Below are 11,983 nucleotides of genomic sequence, written 5' to 3' on the forward strand. Positions count from 1 at the left end.
AGTCACTCTATAATCCTAGCTTTCCCCTTAAACAAAGTAGGTGGGACACATACATTTTTTTTTAAAAAGCCTGTGTTTTATTTATTTTTTTTAATTTATTTATTTATGACATACAGTTTGTCTACATGCCAGAAGAGGGCACCAGATTGAATTGTAGATGGTTGCGAGCCACCATGTGGTTGCTGGGAATTGAACTCAGGACCTCTGGAAGAGCAGTCAGTGCTCTTAACCTCTGAGCCACCTCTCCAGCCCCGGGACACATACATTTAACCTCAGTCCTTGCCGCTGGTTCTGGGGCTTGATGCCCCAACTGCCTTGGTTTCTAGCAGTGCTCACAACTCTAAGAGATGACCCTAAATTACCACATGGTTTAAAGAACATCTCCCCAGGACCCAGCAGGAGACAGGGAGCAGCTAGGCCCCTCCTACATGATGGTCCTCATTTATCACACAGATGGGAACCAGAGTTTACGGTCAGCAGGACATCACAGGTACACGGGGGCCTGGAGGTGCTCCTGTCACAGAATATTCAGGGAGACAGGGGTTTTGGTTCATTTTCATGGGTGAGGAAAGCTGGGACAAACAGCCAGCCTATGTATGCTTTATTTGACAACACAGGCAGAAAGACAACACAATTGGGTTGTCACAGAGAATTTATTTGGAGGTGAAGCTGTTATATGGTAATTCCTATACCTGGCAGATATGTGGAGTTTTCCAGACGCAAGAACAAAGGTGGCCCTGCTGCTTCTTAGGGGCAGCTTCTGTCCATGGCAAGGAGTCCCAGGTAAACTGGCTCAGCCTCCACTTTGCATGCGGAGCCGGATCTCCATTCTGAGGAAGGCCTTGAGGTTCTCGTCAGTTACATGTTCCTCTAGGACGGCCAGGGCCTGCTGCCCACCGTCCTGGTAGTGCCTCAGCAGGGCGTCTGCATAATCTACCCACACGCAGTTAGGACAGCCACTCATGCAGCAGTTCGTTGGAGGCTGGAGCTCGGGTGACAGAGAGCACGGGGGTCTTATGAGGTTCTCGGGGGGCGGGGAGGCCTTTGGATCCCTGTCATCCTTTGCACCTGCTTGGAAACCTTCCTCCCTGTGGTCCATCCCCAACGTTCGGCAGCTAACCGTGGCTTGCGCGGGAGCCTGGTGTCCGTGAGGAACACTGTGTCTTCCTCGGGGAAGACCCTGCCAGCAGTCCCAGCTGGAGAACTGTTGTGTCCCCTGCGAACATGGGATACTCAGTGTGACTCTTCCGGGAAGCTGTTAAGGCACTGGGGAATGTTCACCCTTCCTAGCACTGGACCAGTGGCTCAACGTCCTTCTCAGCCTGCTCCCTTCCTGCAGGACCGTGGACAAGTTACTGTATTTCACTTCTGTATACTGTTTCCCTGTCTGTGAAATGGGCGTGTAGGTTGGTATGAGAGGAAACTTGCTAAGGGCCTGTTTCGGTGTCAGGCACTGGGCCTGAGCTCCAAACGACTGCAAGGGGAACAGCTCTAGATCAGACTACTGGATAGATGTCTGATTCTGGACAGGATGAGGGGACGGTCACAGAGCCAGCTGACCCTCATCGGCCAGTTTTAAGTAAGCTCGCCTCCTCTGGCCATGCTAACTATCCGCATCGGCCTGAGTCCTGCATCTTCCATCAATCACTTCACAGGACAAGCTCAAAGTATATCGGGTCACCCCATTCTCCGTCTCTAACGCCTCAGAGACCCTTGGGTCTGATGCTCACCCGTGACGATGGTCACTAGCTGGGACTCTTGCAATGAATGTGTTTGCCCACTAACTCATCTGGGGCCCCAACCTGTAGAAACCTCAGTGAGCGCGCTGACCGTGACTCCTCCTAGGGTTGGCTGGCCTCTCGGACACCTTGGGACACCCCGGCTGCGCGAAAGGCTTCCCGCACCCCGGCTGGGACGCTGCGGCCCGCTGGGCCCGCGAGTACTTGCCCAGGAACAGAGCGCAGCGCCCACCCGTCCTCCCCGGGCCAGGTTCTGCAGCAGAATCCCCATCGCCGGTGCAGACGCGGAGGCCAATGAGCTTGGGAAGGAGCGCAGGAAGCGGAAGTGATGCTCACGGGGCGGGGTCTTGCAAGAGGGCGGAAGTGGCTTCGTGCGTGGAGTTCCTGGAGTAACGATGGCTAGACCTGGGCGCGCAGCCGTGGCGACCTCCCGGTCTGCGGGTCTTAGAGGCCCCGGACAGCTGCACGCTCGACGGCAGCAGCAGTCGCACGGACAGCAGCGCTCTGCCTCATGGCCGGGACAGCGCAGGTGGGTGTGATCCCCGGGACAGGACCCAGTTGGGAGCTTTTCTACCTGAATCAGCCCGGGTGCACGCTCAGCCATGTGTTGAATGAACGGAGCTGAGTGTCTCAAGTTTCTCGTGAGGCCATGAGGTACGAGGTCGTGGCTGCCGCCTGCTTGGGTTTTCGTAGTTCCTTTTGCCTTGGCATGCTGAGAAAATCCAGTCCAAGGCAGCCTGGGTCAAGGGTGAGGCGAGGACCCCTCTGTATGTTCATGGACTCTGCACCGCTCCTTTTTTTTTTTTTTTTGGTTTTTCGAGACAGGGTTTCTCTGTAACTTTGGAGGGTGTCCTGGAACTAGCTCTTGCTGACCAGGCTGGTCTCGAACTCACAGAGATCCGCCTGCCTCTGCCTCCTGAGCGCTGGGATTAAAGGCGTGCACCACCACAGCCCGTCTCCTTCACCGCTTCTTTACAGACGTAATGTTTGTTTCTGCTGTGTTGTACTAGGCAAGGGCCTCACTCCTGGGTTTATCTTTCCAGCAAAGAAAAGAAGAAAGTGAATTGCAAGCCCAAGAACCAGGATGAGCAAGAAATTCCTTTCCGGCTCCGAGAGATAATGAGGAGCCGACAGGAGATGAAAAAGCCGCTGAGTAACAAGAAGAGAAAGAAGGAGGGTATGTATGCATAACCCTTGCTAGACACCAGCCTACCACCTATGCCTGAACCCATCCAGTTGTCCAAATACTTAGAGGCAGGAGTGCAGAGTATGGGAATAGTTCACCGCGCTGCACTTTTGAGATTTTATTTTTAATTATGTACATGTAAGCGTGACTGGTAGGGAGGAATGTGCATGCAGTTGCTATAGGAGGTCAGGAGAGGATGCTGGATCCCCTGGAGCTGGGGTCATAGGCTTTGGTGCCCAATGTGGCTGCTGGGGAGCCAAACCCAAGTCCTTGAGGAGCATATGTCCTTTTTTAAATTTTTATTTTTATTTATTTATTTATTTTTGTTTTTACGAGACAGGGTTCCTCTGTATTGTTTTGGAGGCTGTCGGTCCAGCCCAGCCTCAAACTCACAGAGATCTGCCTGCCTCTGCCTCCCGAGTGCTGGGATTAAAGGCGTGCACCACCACCGCCCAGCCTTTTTTTAATTTTTAAAAAAAATTATTTATTATGTATACAGTGTTTTGCCTGTATGTATGCCTGCATGACAGAAGGGGCACCAGATCTCATTATGGATGGTTGGAAGCTACCTGGTGGGTGCTGGGAATTGAACTCAGGACCTCTGGAAGAGAAGCCAGTGCTCTTAACCTCTGAACCACCTCCCCAGCATGAGGAGTACATATTCTTAGTAGCTGAGCTATCTATCTCTCCAGTGTCACTTGTGTGTTTTTGTTTTTCGAGGCAAGGTTTCTCAGTGTAGCCCTGGCTGTCCTGGAACTCACTTGGTAGACCAGGCTAGCCTCAAAGTCAGAGATATCCTCCTGCCTCTGCCTCTGGAGTGTTGGGATTAAAGGCCATGTTTTGGTTTTGGCTTTGGTTTTTTGAGATAGGGTTTCTCTGTATAGCAGTCTTGGCTGTTCTGGAACTCGCTTTGTAGAAAAGTGCCAGTGGCCTTGAACTCACAGAGGTCCATCTGCCCCTCTGCCTCTTTAGTGCTAGGATTACAGGTGTTTGCCACCGTGCTGGATGCTCTGGTTTCTTTGTTCACCTGTGTGGGCAGTGGGCATCTTTTCGTGAGATCATATCTGTAGGGCTGCCCTGAACGGAATGCTGTAGATCTGCTCTGGTCTCCCTTTCTTGTGGCTGACGGAGGGGAAGTGGTCATGAGCTGCCTAACCTGTCACCAGCCTCTCTGACCTGAGCCTCGTCTTACACCTGCTCTGGGTGTCCTCTGTCCTCAGCCCAGGTGACTTTCAAGAAGACCTTGGAAAAGGAAGCAAAGGGAGAAGAGCCAGACATCGAGGTCCCCAAGTTCAAGCAGAGGAAGGGGGAGTCTGACGCGGCCTATGTCCATCGCATGGAGCAGGAGACCCAGCATGTGCTGTTCCTTAGCAAGAACCAGGCCGCTCGGCAGCCAGAGGTGCAGGAGGCTCCCAAGAAGGAGAAGTCTGAACGGAAGAAAGCGTGAGTTGAGCCTGGAGGCTTCTGGTGACAGGGAGAACTGGACAGGCAGGGGTCTTTGTCTGCCTTGGGCGCACTGCTGTAGAAATTGGGAAAGGACAAGCTTGGTGTCTGTCTGCTGTGGGGGAGCCTGCTGGGTGTTAAGATATTGTCCCAGTGGAACCACTCACCCTTGTGGAATGACCCAGGGGGGAGGAGGCTGTCACCTGCTCTGTACTGAGTTTGTCTCTGGTGTTCCCCTTGGCTTGAAAGAGACTTGAGTCTGTCTTCTTTGGGCAAGTTCTGTACCTTCTTGGCCCGGTGTCCTTGACTATAAAGAGGAGTTAATGCCACTGCCATGTTCAGTTGTGCTCTTGTGTCATCCATAGGGGTGGTGTCCAACCAGTAGAAGCATAGAGTCCCCCAACCTACTCTGTCACCTCCTGCTCCGGCTACCCCTGGCTTGTGTGCAGGCAAAAACATTTATTGTTTATTTAGATGCAATAATCACGGCTTTCAGAAAAGTCAGTCTGGGGTCTCTGTCTGTCTCTCTCCTCTTCTGCCTCTCTCCTCCCTCTTCTCTTTCTCTCTCTCTCCCTCTCCTCCCTCTCTTCTCTCTTTCCCATCTCCCTCTCCTCTCTCTCTCTCTTCTTTCTCCCCTCTCTCCTCTTTTCTCTCCTCCCTCTCCTGTCTCTCTTTCCTCTTCTCTCTTTCCATCCTCTCCTTTCTCCTCTCTCTCTTGCCTAAGTCTGTGCTTTCATCAAAGTTGAAGAAAAATTACAACCATGCATGGCGTCTCGTGCCTATCATTCCAGGATCCAGGAGCCTGAGGTTGGGGGCCTGCTGTGAGTTCAGACCAGAGAGGGCCAACAAGAATGGCTGCATTGCCTACTTTTCCTCTTCACTAGTACAGGGAACATGTGTCCTTTTATTCTTTCAAAGATGTGATCATACTGCTTTCTACTTTCTCCTAATATTATAGTCACATGAGCCAAAGCCCAGCCCAAAGCCACGGTAGTCTACAAATGCTCACAAAGAGGTGTAGTGTGTCACACATATGGTACTTTGCAAGGCCCTTTGATCCAGTCTCTGCTGCCATTCAGGATGGAGTGTGTTGTTGCAGGTGGCTGGCCCATGGGTCCCAGCGGTGTGGCCCTGTTCACCGTTAAGGCAGTTAGCCACGTCCTTGCCGTCCTTTCGACAACCTAAAGTTGTCTACACTTTGCATTGTTCCCTGGGGACCCTTGGGGAGCCTGCTGGATGCAGCTCTTGAGGGCAGGCTGGCCTCTGCTGCCCCTAAGATGGAACGAGAGCTTACAAGTCTGAGGAGCACGTGTTTTCTTCCCAGCTTCCAGAAGCGGCGACTTGAAAGAGCCCAGCAGAAAAAGGAGGCAAGAGCGGTGGACAGACTGGAGCAGGAGTTGCTGAAAGGTAGCTTTCCCACGGCAGCTGCAGTCCCCACAGGGCCCCTCCTCCCCCCTACACCTCCTTGGTGGCACCCCTGCGCTCTTCCAGGCTCACCACTAGGAGGCCAGTGGATGAGTAGGCTCTGAAGCCCTCAGAGGGAAGGTGGGTGGGTGGTGAGTCAGAAATGACACGGGCTCCATGGACGGCGGCCTCTGTTCACGCTCTTCGCAGACACTGTGGAGTTTGGAGAAGTTGTGCTGCAGCCCCCAGACCTGACAGTCCAGCCCAGAAGGAGCACAAGCAGAGATGCCGTACGTGGGGACCGCGGGATGCAGAGGGTGGGGATGGGCAAGGCCATTCCTGTTTCTGCTGGGGAGCAAGAATGTCCCGGCGGCCCAGGACCTTCTTACAGGGCTGTCAGCTTGCCGGGCCAGCAGAAGCCCTCTGCTGTCTTCTCCTAAGCTGAGCTTGTGCTACAACCTTCTCTCTCTTTTCTCAGCCTGGCAAGAAATCGCTAATGCTGAAGATGCTTTTGGGCGCTGGTGGTGTGTCCCCGACTCCATCCACCTCACTGGCCCGCCAGCGGATCCTGGGGGAAGAGCGGGAACGGGCTGTGCAGGCGTACAGAGCCCTGAAGAAGCTGCAGCGGCAGGAAGTGACGCTCGCACAGCCACCCGGCAGCTCTTCTCAGAGAAAGCGCCAGACTTGTCCATGACTCGGAGACCCAGGGGTCCAGTCCCCTGGAAACTGACCTGAAAAGGGGAAAGACCACAGATGCTCATCCCTGGATGGGGGCCTGAGCACACACTTTCTTTATGGGGCTGGGGTGCTTTTCTTTCCCTGCCCCCGAAAGATCATCCTTCTAAGAGTGACCACCAAGGAGTTCCATCTCTTACACGGCAAGTTCCCCCAAGACTTGCCTGAGACACGGATGGGACGGGTGGCTGGTGTTTTCCCTTTGCCTAGCTTCACTCCGAGACAAGTCTCAGGACCACCATAGAAAGGACTCAATCCCCTAATCCGGCTGATTACTGAAGCAGCTGATGTAGGTCAGCCTGTTGTCTTAAGAGGCTCCCCAGGGTTCAGTCCAGTGCTAAGCAGGTTAACAGGACAGTGGAAGAGCAGATACACCTAGGGCAGGTGTATCAGTCAGGTGGCTGGCAGTCAGCACTGTATTTGCCTGCTGGGGTCTGTACAAGAGACAAGAGCCCCAGTCTGTTTGGTTTGAATAGAGATGGGCTGTCAGTACTGGCTGAGCTCATTGAGGCATACACATAAAAACCAGATTTCAGTGATAGGAAGGGCAGAGTAGTGTCAAGAAAGCAGGTCCATGTCCTGCGTAACAGGCCTCTGGGAATAGGGCAGGCCTTCAGAAAGGACCAGGGATGGAATCTGGTTGAGTGTGTTTCCCATAGTACCAAAAGAGGGAGGACATGATGCTAGCTCCTGATGAGAGTGAGAAGTAGAGCTTGAGACTCATCCAACCTCCGGAGTGTGGTACTGCCCTATAATCCCGCACCTAGGAGGTAGAGGCAGAAGAATTGGGAGTTCAGTGCCAGTCTTAGTCATGAGACTTTTTAAAAAACAAAACAACTCAGCCGGGCAGTGGTGGCGCACACCTTTAATCCCAGCACTCAGGAGGCAGAGGCTGGTGGATCTCTGTGAGTTTGAGGCCAGCCTGGTTTACAGGGTGAGTTCCGTAACAGCCAGAGCTGTTAGAGAAACCCTGTCTTGAAAAACAAAAACCTCGTGTAGACATCAAATGAGCTAGGCTTGGGCCCTGCTGGGGAAGCACACAGCCTCTGGCAGACCTTCCAGGAGCTTCCTTCTAGCAAAGCAGCTTGGTGCCCACACGAAGTGCTTTCACTTGCTTTTCCAAATTTGTATTTTCCAGTGTGAAGTTTACTAACGTCTTGCTCTCTTTGAAGTCTGGACTGTGGCTCTCTGATCCAGGGACTGAATGCTTAGACACACGCACCAGTACAAGGGCCAGAAGCAAGCAAGTTGGATGCATTGGGAACTTGATTTCTCACTAAGCATCTGCCAGGGCCAAGAGCCACGGTTATTTGAGCTGTAGGCTTTTGTGTTCTTCTCAGAGGCAATGTAACTGTCCAATTAAGGCACAACTGGCCAATTCTGTAGCCAGCTAAACTGCATTAAAGAGCTCTGGCTAACCCTCCCTTAAAGAGGCCACACTTGCACACTTTGGGTATGTCTTTCTTTCTGTAACTTCTGTTAAAGAAGCCCACATCCAAGCCTTTATGTAAAAAAAGAAAAATGTATCGCATATTGAGTGTTCATGCAAATTGCCTGGAGGCCAGAAAAGGGCACCAGATCTCAATAGCTGTGAGCCGTGGTTGCTGGGAATTGAACTCAGCCTCTGGAAGGGCGGGCAGTGCTCGTAACCCTTGAGCCATCTCCAACTCCTAAGGTTTTTTTTTTTTGGTGCTTCTCTTCGTCTAAACACACTAAATAAACCCCAGCTCTGCTGTATTCCAAAAGGACTGTTTTCCTGCTCTGTGCTTATGCCTTTTCAGAAGGCTTAGACCTGATGATGGTGTGGTCCCTCCTTGAGTACAGTTTTCCCCTTCTCCTCACTTCAGTTGTGGAAGGGCACATCACAGCTCTTGCCTACTCCAAGGTCAGGCCTGGCCTTTGCTGCCATCTTGGACTCCTGACCTTCAGAGCAGCAGTCTTAAATATTGATAGGCTGGGGCATCGGCACTGTTAGATCAGTACTGACTAGGTACTGACACACATTGAAATTAGGCCTTGATGTTATGAAGGGCAGAATATCTCTGGGGTTCCCCAGACCTCTCCAACTTTGTGTCCTGGTTGAAAAGCAGGCACCTTGATATTAGTAACTCGGCTGCAGGTGCTTCTCAGCAGATTTGAGCTGAAATGAGGCTCACCACATTGATGCAATTGGTCAACTTACTAAGTGTTCTCTATTAAGCTGGTTTGGTGAAGTCCCACCAGAACGTCACCACCTTCTGTGTACCATCTGTACCTCTTATGTCCACCTGTGGAAACTCACAATACATATCATTGAGCAATAAAAGCTCACTGAGGGCTGGAGAGATGGCTCAGAGGTTAAGAGCACTGACTGTTCTTCCAGAGGTCCTGAGTTCAATTCCCAGCAACCATATGGTGGCTCACAACCACCTTGAATGAGATCTGGTGCCCTCTGCTGGCACACAAGCAGAAGATTGTATACATAATAAATAAATAAAATTAAAAAAAAAAAAAAAGCTCACTGAGCAAATGGACCATGAAGCCAGTCTTGTTTCTGGCGAGGTCGAGCCTCATCCTTTTGTCTTTTGAGACAGTGTTTGTGTAGCCCAGACTAGCCCATGCCTCTTGGGAAATACACTCTACACCCTCGTCTTTGTGAGATAAGTTGGGTTGTTCCTAACTCCTGAGCTCAAAAAATGATCCTTCCAGGAGCTGGAGAGGTGGCTCAAAGGTTAAGAGCACTGACTGCTCTTCCAGGAATCCTGAGTTCAATTCCCAGCAACCACATGGTGGCTCACAACCATCTACAAGTCAATCTGGTGCTCTCTTCTGGCAGAACACTGTATATGTAGTAAATAAATAAATCTTAAAAAAAAAAAAGATCTTTCCACTATGGTTTCTTGAGCAGATCAAGCCACAGGCCTGAACCACCACATCCTCCCTGGTTTTTGTTTGTCATTTGAGACACAATTCCTATTCATACTCCATTAATTTAATGGATTTTATAAATATAATAAAAAATTCATAATTTTCCTGGGGAACGCTGTCAGAATAATGGAAGCTCAGAAGGGCAGAGCTTGTACTACAAAAAAAAAAAAAAAAAGAGGAGCAGTACAGTCCAAAGCTCTCAAGCACAGGTCCAGAGTTTCCCGGTGGGAGTCCCAGCAGCACTCTGCAGGTCTGTCCTCTCCCAGCCCTCGGAACACTGTTCAGAGGCCAAATGGCCAGTGTCTGTACAGTGTGTGCTTGCTGACTGGTCACCGCACAGAATCCCTGTCCCTTAGGGATATACACTGGGTGGCTCTGCTTCTGCCAGCACAGACCCTTCAGAGGCTGTCATGGAGTCCTTTGTCTCCCAGGCACCGGGTGGGTGGGTCGGCCATGGTCCTCCATCTTGCAGTCAACCGCTGGATTTGTGTTGCTCCTGGAGCCAGAGCAGTACCGCCGCCAAGCCAGTGCCGTCCCTGGCACTTATTTCTGCTGTGGTAACCTTCTGCTTGGCACAAGCCATGATGTCTGGAAGCCTGATTAATGACTTCATTTCCTCCACAGTCATGTAACAGGGCAGGTCACTGTAGTTAAAGGGGCAACTTCATCATCAGAGGGTGACTTCTGCAGACTTGCCCTACCCGCAGCTGCACCCCCCACCCCCTCCCCTACTGTGGATCCCACGTTCCAGGCTTGGGGACCACCCCACCCTTCCTCTGCCCTAGACCCATACATTTTATTGAAGAGTATCAGGACCGAGGCTTTTGCAAGTTCTTCTGCAGAAAGGAGACCCAAGAGCAGCACGCAGGAAGCAGAGAGCTGGGTGGGGTTGGAGGCATCCATCACAAACTAGGGAAAGGGAAACAGACGCTAACAAGGTTCTCCTGACCCACCCTCCACCTGGGCATTGCACAAGTGGCTCAAGAAGAGCCTTTTATTTTATTTTGGTTTTTCGAGACAGGGTTTCTCTGTAGCTTTGGAGGCCATCCTGGAACTAGCTCCTGTTGACCAGGCTGGTCTCGAACTCACAGAGATCCACCTGCCTCTGCCTCCTGAGTGCTGGGATTAAAGGCGTGCACCACCAAAACGCCCAGTGCACAGAACCTTTTAAATTAAAGTGGTCATTTATGATGCTGGAGATTGAACCGTGTGGCTAGGCAAGCCATTTGCTGAGCTGCACACCCGGCCCCAGAGTGGCTTTTAAGCAAAAGGTTTTGGAAACGGGCAAAGGAGGTTGTATGAGGATGGCTTGGCGTCACTGGTGTCTTTTTAAGTACATAAAGTTCTCCATCCCCGGAATTTGGAGCCCCTTCCTTGTGGGGATGGGGGCAATCAGAGGGATGTGGGAATGTTGGACATATTCAGGTATCAAGGCATAGAACAAACAGTGCCTTCAGCCAGCCCTCCTGGAGCAGGAAACGCAGCCTACGTCTGTTCTGTTTCCCTAAGCACAGCCAGCAAAGACCCCACCAAACCCGGGCCCATCATACAGATCAGGGTCTGCTACTCGACGACTCAGGGAGACAGACACACTGCTCCCTCAAGAAGCTCCAAGGACTGACTCACCAGGAGCGAATGGCAGTTTCCATAGTAACTGGACCAGATGGGGCTCATGCAACCCCCGAGCTCCCGGATGGTGATCTTCCTATGGGCCACGATGTCAGTGAGGTTGGTGCCCACCTGTGGGGAAAAAAACAAAAACAGGACGCACTGACAGCAGCGTAAGCGCAGTACCTGGACTGCAGCTCCGCGATGGGGGTGGGTGTGATAATTAGTGACAACCTTCCAAGCCCTTCAGCAGAGCTCGCCACCAAGAAAACCAACTCTCTGGGGGGCTCCGGGCCACCAACGTCAATCACAGAGATGGACCCCGGGGGTGACAGCGAGATCAGTCCCTTGGGAGGGGAGAGAACAGTGCCCGCGGGAAGGCAGGCGCCGGGTTCTCCGCAGACCCAGCTGTTCGGCGTCGGAACTCCCGAACCGACCCACCGATCGCCGGCATCGCGGCTGCCACCCGGAAAAAGCCCGAGGCGCTTTGCAGGTCAGACCAGAGAGAGGAGGACACACCTACCGTGGGCCGCGTCGGCGGCGGATCCCCCAGGTCGCCCTTGCCGTCTCCGGAGCTCAGCTGTTCGGGCGGTCAAGGGCCTGAGTGCGGCGTAGGGCGGAGTCCCCGTCCCGAGTTAAGCCCGGTGTGTCCCCCGCCCTGCCAGCGCCCTCCCCTCCCGCCCGCCCACATGGTGCGGAAGGATATTCTGCAGGCGTTTCACCAGCAGGGTCTTGCCGACTCCCGCAGCCCCGAGCAGCAGACACATCCCCCGGTCCCGGCCAACGGGGCACCGGTACCTGGGAGCTACGACGCCGTGAGGCCCGCCCCCGCTGAGCTTTCATTGGATAGCCCTCTCTTCCAAGGCGTTCATTGGTTGGTCGAGCGGGCCAATGGTCGCTCAGAGTCAGCGAGCACGCGCAGAGGCTCGGCTTGGGGCCCCGATCTCGGGGTGGCGGGGAG

General features: G+C 52.7%; 3 protein-coding genes across 6 annotated transcripts; 1 reads left to right on the forward strand and 2 right to left on the reverse strand.

Annotated features, from left to right (window-relative positions):
• Positions 1-634: 634 nt before the first annotated feature.
• Positions 635-2,084, reverse strand: Oxld1 (oxidoreductase like domain containing 1). Of its 2 annotated transcripts, none has more exons than XM_013113187.3 (2): positions 1,948-2,084; positions 635-1,216 (listed from the first exon to the last, which is right to left on the reverse strand). In XM_013113187.3, the coding sequence occupies exons 1-2, from the start codon at positions 2,008-2,010 to the stop codon at positions 794-796; spliced, it is 486 nt and encodes a 161-aa protein (XP_012968641.1). In that variant the 5' UTR covers positions 2,011-2,084; the 3' UTR covers positions 635-793. The 2 variants fall into 2 exon arrangements, with proteins under 2 accessions (XP_012968641.1, XP_012968640.1); XM_013113186.3 differs by having other exon boundaries at positions 1,831-2,052.
• Positions 2,085-2,102: 18 nt separating this feature from the next.
• Positions 2,103-8,244, forward strand: Ccdc137 (coiled-coil domain containing 137). Of its 2 annotated transcripts, none has more exons than XM_005070178.4 (6): positions 2,103-2,268; positions 2,783-2,916; positions 4,146-4,368; positions 5,693-5,775; positions 5,983-6,062; positions 6,251-8,244. In XM_005070178.4, the coding sequence occupies exons 1-6, from the start codon at positions 2,135-2,137 to the stop codon at positions 6,464-6,466; spliced, it is 870 nt and encodes a 289-aa protein (XP_005070235.1). In that variant the 5' UTR covers positions 2,103-2,134; the 3' UTR covers positions 6,467-8,244. The 2 variants fall into 2 exon arrangements, with proteins under 2 accessions (XP_005070235.1, XP_040606110.1); XM_040750176.1 differs by lacking the exon at positions 2,103-2,268 and adding an exon at positions 2,274-2,393.
• Positions 8,245-9,462: 1,218 nt separating this feature from the next.
• Arl16 (ADP ribosylation factor like GTPase 16) lies at positions 9,463-11,876 on the reverse strand. 2 transcript variants are annotated; one of them, XM_005069815.4, is made up of 5 exons: positions 11,729-11,876; positions 11,546-11,604; positions 11,041-11,154; positions 10,208-10,323; positions 9,463-10,058 (listed from the first exon to the last, which is right to left on the reverse strand). In XM_005069815.4, the coding sequence occupies exons 1-5, from the start codon at positions 11,787-11,789 to the stop codon at positions 9,887-9,889; spliced, it is 522 nt and encodes a 173-aa protein (XP_005069872.1). In that variant the 5' UTR covers positions 11,790-11,876; the 3' UTR covers positions 9,463-9,886. The 2 variants fall into 2 exon arrangements, with proteins under 2 accessions (XP_005069872.1, XP_021082674.1); XM_021227015.2 differs by lacking the exon at positions 11,729-11,876 and having other exon boundaries at positions 11,542-11,593.
• Positions 11,877-11,983: the final 107 nt, after the last annotated feature.

Source organism: Mesocricetus auratus, unplaced genomic scaffold (genome assembly GCF_017639785.1).
Source record: "Mesocricetus auratus isolate SY011 unplaced genomic scaffold, BCM_Maur_2.0 Super-Scaffold_100007, whole genome shotgun sequence".
NCBI lineage: Eukaryota > Metazoa > Chordata > Mammalia > Rodentia > Cricetidae > Mesocricetus > Mesocricetus auratus.